General features: G+C 36.1%; 1 protein-coding gene across 1 annotated transcript; it reads left to right on the forward strand.

Moving 5' to 3' along the window:
* The first annotated feature begins 1178 nt into the window (after positions 1–1178).
* On the forward strand, positions 1179–3168 carry LOC105567622. The gene is made up of 2 exons (XM_012022622.1): positions 1179–1554; positions 2705–3168. Exons 1-2 carry the CDS (start codon positions 1278–1280, stop codon positions 3151–3153), a joined length of 726 nt encoding a protein of 241 aa, XP_011878012.1. The 5' UTR covers positions 1179–1277; the 3' UTR covers positions 3154–3168.
* Positions 3169–3442: the final 274 nt, after the last annotated feature.

The raw sequence follows: 3442 nt of genomic DNA on the forward strand, positions 1-3442 counted from the left end.
TCACAGCTCATTGAAATAACCCTTGTGTTTTTGACATTACCGACGATATCTCCGTTAAAAATCATCGTAGCAAGATCGTTTTTTTTTAAATTAAAGCTTGCACTCTCAGCTTCAAAACTAGTCACCAGATTTTTCCTCGAATGCATCTGCGCTGCTGTAGCTTTTAAAATGTAAGGACATGTTTTTACCTAAAAACTAACCAACTTCGGCCAGGTGCGCGGGCGTAGGAAATTTTTCCTCGCTAATTCTGTTCGAAGTATCAAAAAGTATGTACTTTTCCCTTCAATTTAAAAAAAGAAGAAGTTACTGTGATTTTTTTTCGCCAAGTTACAGCTTTTTAAAGTAACCCTTGTATTTTCGTTCATTACCGTCGACATCAGCGTAACCCAATGTGCACGTGGAGGTTGCCGTTCGGATTTTGCACATCGTGTGGTCCTACAAGTCACGCAGCCTTCTTCCCATCATATCCCAGTATGTTCGATATGAATACACCTCTGGCCCTCTTCAGGGCCACATGATGTGCAAAATCCGATGTGAAAAATACACACTTTTTGATACTTCGAGCAGAATTAGCGATGAAAAATTTCCTACGCCCGGGCACCTGGCCGAAGTTGGTTAGTTTTTAGGTAAAAACATGTCCTTACATTTTAAAAGCTACAGCAGCGCAGATGCATTCGAGGAAAAATCTAGCGACTAGTTTTGAAGCTGAGAGTGCAAGCTTTAATTAAAAAAAAACGATTTTGCTAAGATGATTTTTAACGGAGATATCGTCGGTAATGTCGAAAACACAAGGGTTATTTCAATGAGCTGTGATTTGGCGAAAAAAAATCGTAGGAACTTCTTTTCTTTTTTTAAATTGAAGAGAAAAGTATACACTTTTTGATACCGTAAGCAGAACTGGCGAAGAAAAATTACTACACTCCGCACAGTGCGTCAAAGTGTGCAATTTTTTAGAGAAAAACCATGGCCATGATTTTGAGAAAGTTCCGGGAAATGGGAAGAGTGAATGCAAATTCCAATAAGAGCTCCTTAAAGCAGAGACTTTGCCCTATAAAATGAAAAAAAAACTTTTCAATTCGACCAGTTTTCGCGAAGTTACGCTTATTTGAAATTCGCCAAATTTTGATGTAAATTTCTTGTTGCGTTAATTTTTTTGACCAGTGTATTTTCAGCTGTGTATTCAAAAGTTTTATTTATACATTAATTTTCAGCACGCATCAGTACTGGCATCGTGCAACGGTACAAAAGACACGACGTGTCATTGGGTGTGTAAGGATATGAATTTTTCCATACGATTATCGTTTCATGGAGTCGAAAAGGAAGCAATTATCTCATCGGATACTACATGCTTATTAAATGTCAATGAAACGTCATTGTGTCAAAGAAATGAAACAGCGAATAATAATTGTAACGTTACCTGTGATAATTTCGAAGACGATCGATGTCTATACACGTCTGTTACTTTCTGGGGTTTTGTCATCTTGATGGTTTTTGGCTTAGCTGGTTATTACATTTCCATCAGCGTAAATGATACAATTTGCTTCGACATATTAGGTAAATAATTTCATAAATGTGTATTCAGAGAAAGTCACGTATCAATATAAAATAAAAAAAAAGTAACCTTACACGGACAAAATTTTCTTTTAAAATTTATCCTGAACATTGTGATCGTGGGACAATGCAACATTTCGAAGAATTTTAGGAGAGCTTTTTGAAACTTTACCATATATATTTCACTAGTAATTGTACTAGTGTCTATTTTACTATTGTAGTACACCCAGAAAAAAATCTTTTTGAGATTAATGTTTTTGTAATTTCAACCTTACTAAACTTTTTATTTATTTTCAAAGAAATAACTTGTTTGCCTTAACCAAAATTTTATTATATTTATTTCTACAAATATATCTAGCAAATGTTTCAGTAGAAGTAAATAAAAATTTTGTTGATTCGAAGAAACATGATTTCAATATATGATACAATTTTAAAAAACTCTTATAGAGTTCTTCAAAATGGCATGTTGTCCCACGATCACATAATTTTCAGGATAAATTTTAAGAGAAAATTCTCTCCGTGTACCAATAAACTTTTAGCAATTAATTACCTCATAAACACTTTCGTATACAGGGTGTCGGATTCGATTTGGACGACTCCAAAGATTATAGTGGATTGGGTCACACTGAGAAGAAAAGTTATATACCATTTTACAAAATCTGTAATTATTATCGCGTAATTAAGAAAAACGTCTGAGCCAATAAGTGCACGGAGGAGCGGAAGGCCGGACTCGGCAGACATGCAAAATGGTGTATTTGTTGACATCTCTCAAGATCCGATAGCGAGAGGTGGAGTCACGCATCAATCGATGAGAGACGGGGGCGAGCGGGGAGCGGTGAGCGGGCGAACGGCGCGCAGCGAGCGAACGCGCGACATATGACAACGCGCCGAAAAAGTTTTTCTGGTGGTAGGAGAATAATACACCATTTTGCATGTCTGCCGAGTCCGGCCTCAGCTCCTCCGTGCACTTATTGGCTCAGACGTTTTTCTTAATTACGCGATAATAATTACGGATTTTGTAAAATGGTATATAACTTTTCTTCTCAACTTGACCCAATCTACTATAATCTTTGGAGTCGTCCAAATCGAATCCGACACCCTGTATATTATGATGTAAGGAAGAAATATTTTTCATCGAAATTTAATTCTTTAGGTACAGTTGGACAAATGAAGTACGGTAAGCAACGACTGTGGGGTTCAATCGGTTATTCTTTTATGTCACTTGTATCGGGTTATACAATAGACTTGTGGTCACAAGGAAAAATTTACAAAACTTATACACCAGCGTTTCTTTTTATGCTCGTATTCATTGTTATTGACTTGATTTGCTGCAGAAAATTAAAGGTATATTACACGATTAAAAGGAAAAATAGCATAGTAGTTTTAAGTAGGACTGGTGATTTCCTTCGAATCCTTCGCCATTCGAACTTTCGAAATCGTCGAAGCTTCGAATGTTCTTTGAATACATTCGCCACTCGCACGATTAAATTTTTCGAAGCTTCGAACCTTCACATTCTTTCGAAGCTTCGAACCTTCGAAGTTATCAAAAGTAACAGCCCTAGTTTTAAGTGTACATTTTTCGTTGATATTGCTTCCTCATAGAGGAAGCTTTGTTTTCATGCGAAAAATTTTTTTCCAGTTTTCATTGCCAATGGGTTTAAAACGTTTTAAAAACTCAAAAAACACAATTTAAAAAAAATGTATGTGTGTGTGTATGTATGTGCACAAAAATTGTTCGCGCTCTCCCGTCCGCAATTTTTTAGATATCGCCTTCTACTTTGGCACATTTCTTGAGTGTGATTAAAAGATGGCTGGTATTGTATTTGACGATAATCGGTGCAACGGTTCAGTTTTTACATACATATATATGTATATTTACGTTGAAATTCCC

This window comes from Vollenhovia emeryi, unplaced genomic scaffold (genome assembly GCF_000949405.1).
Source record: "Vollenhovia emeryi isolate VEMERY1.0 unplaced genomic scaffold, V.emery_V1.0 DF942814.1, whole genome shotgun sequence".
Classification (NCBI taxonomy): Eukaryota; Metazoa; Arthropoda; class Insecta; order Hymenoptera; family Formicidae; genus Vollenhovia; species Vollenhovia emeryi.

Bases quoted from the DNA above. Each gene is read 5' to 3' on its own strand.
- LOC105567622 (XM_012022622.1), top strand. From the start codon at position 1,278: ATGAATTTTTCCATACGATTATCGTTTCATGGAGTCGAAAAGGAAGCA. The intron at 1,555-2,704 runs GTAAATAATTTC...TTAATTCTTTAG, and splicing joins AATTTGCTTCGACATATTAG to GTACAGTTGGACAAATGAAG.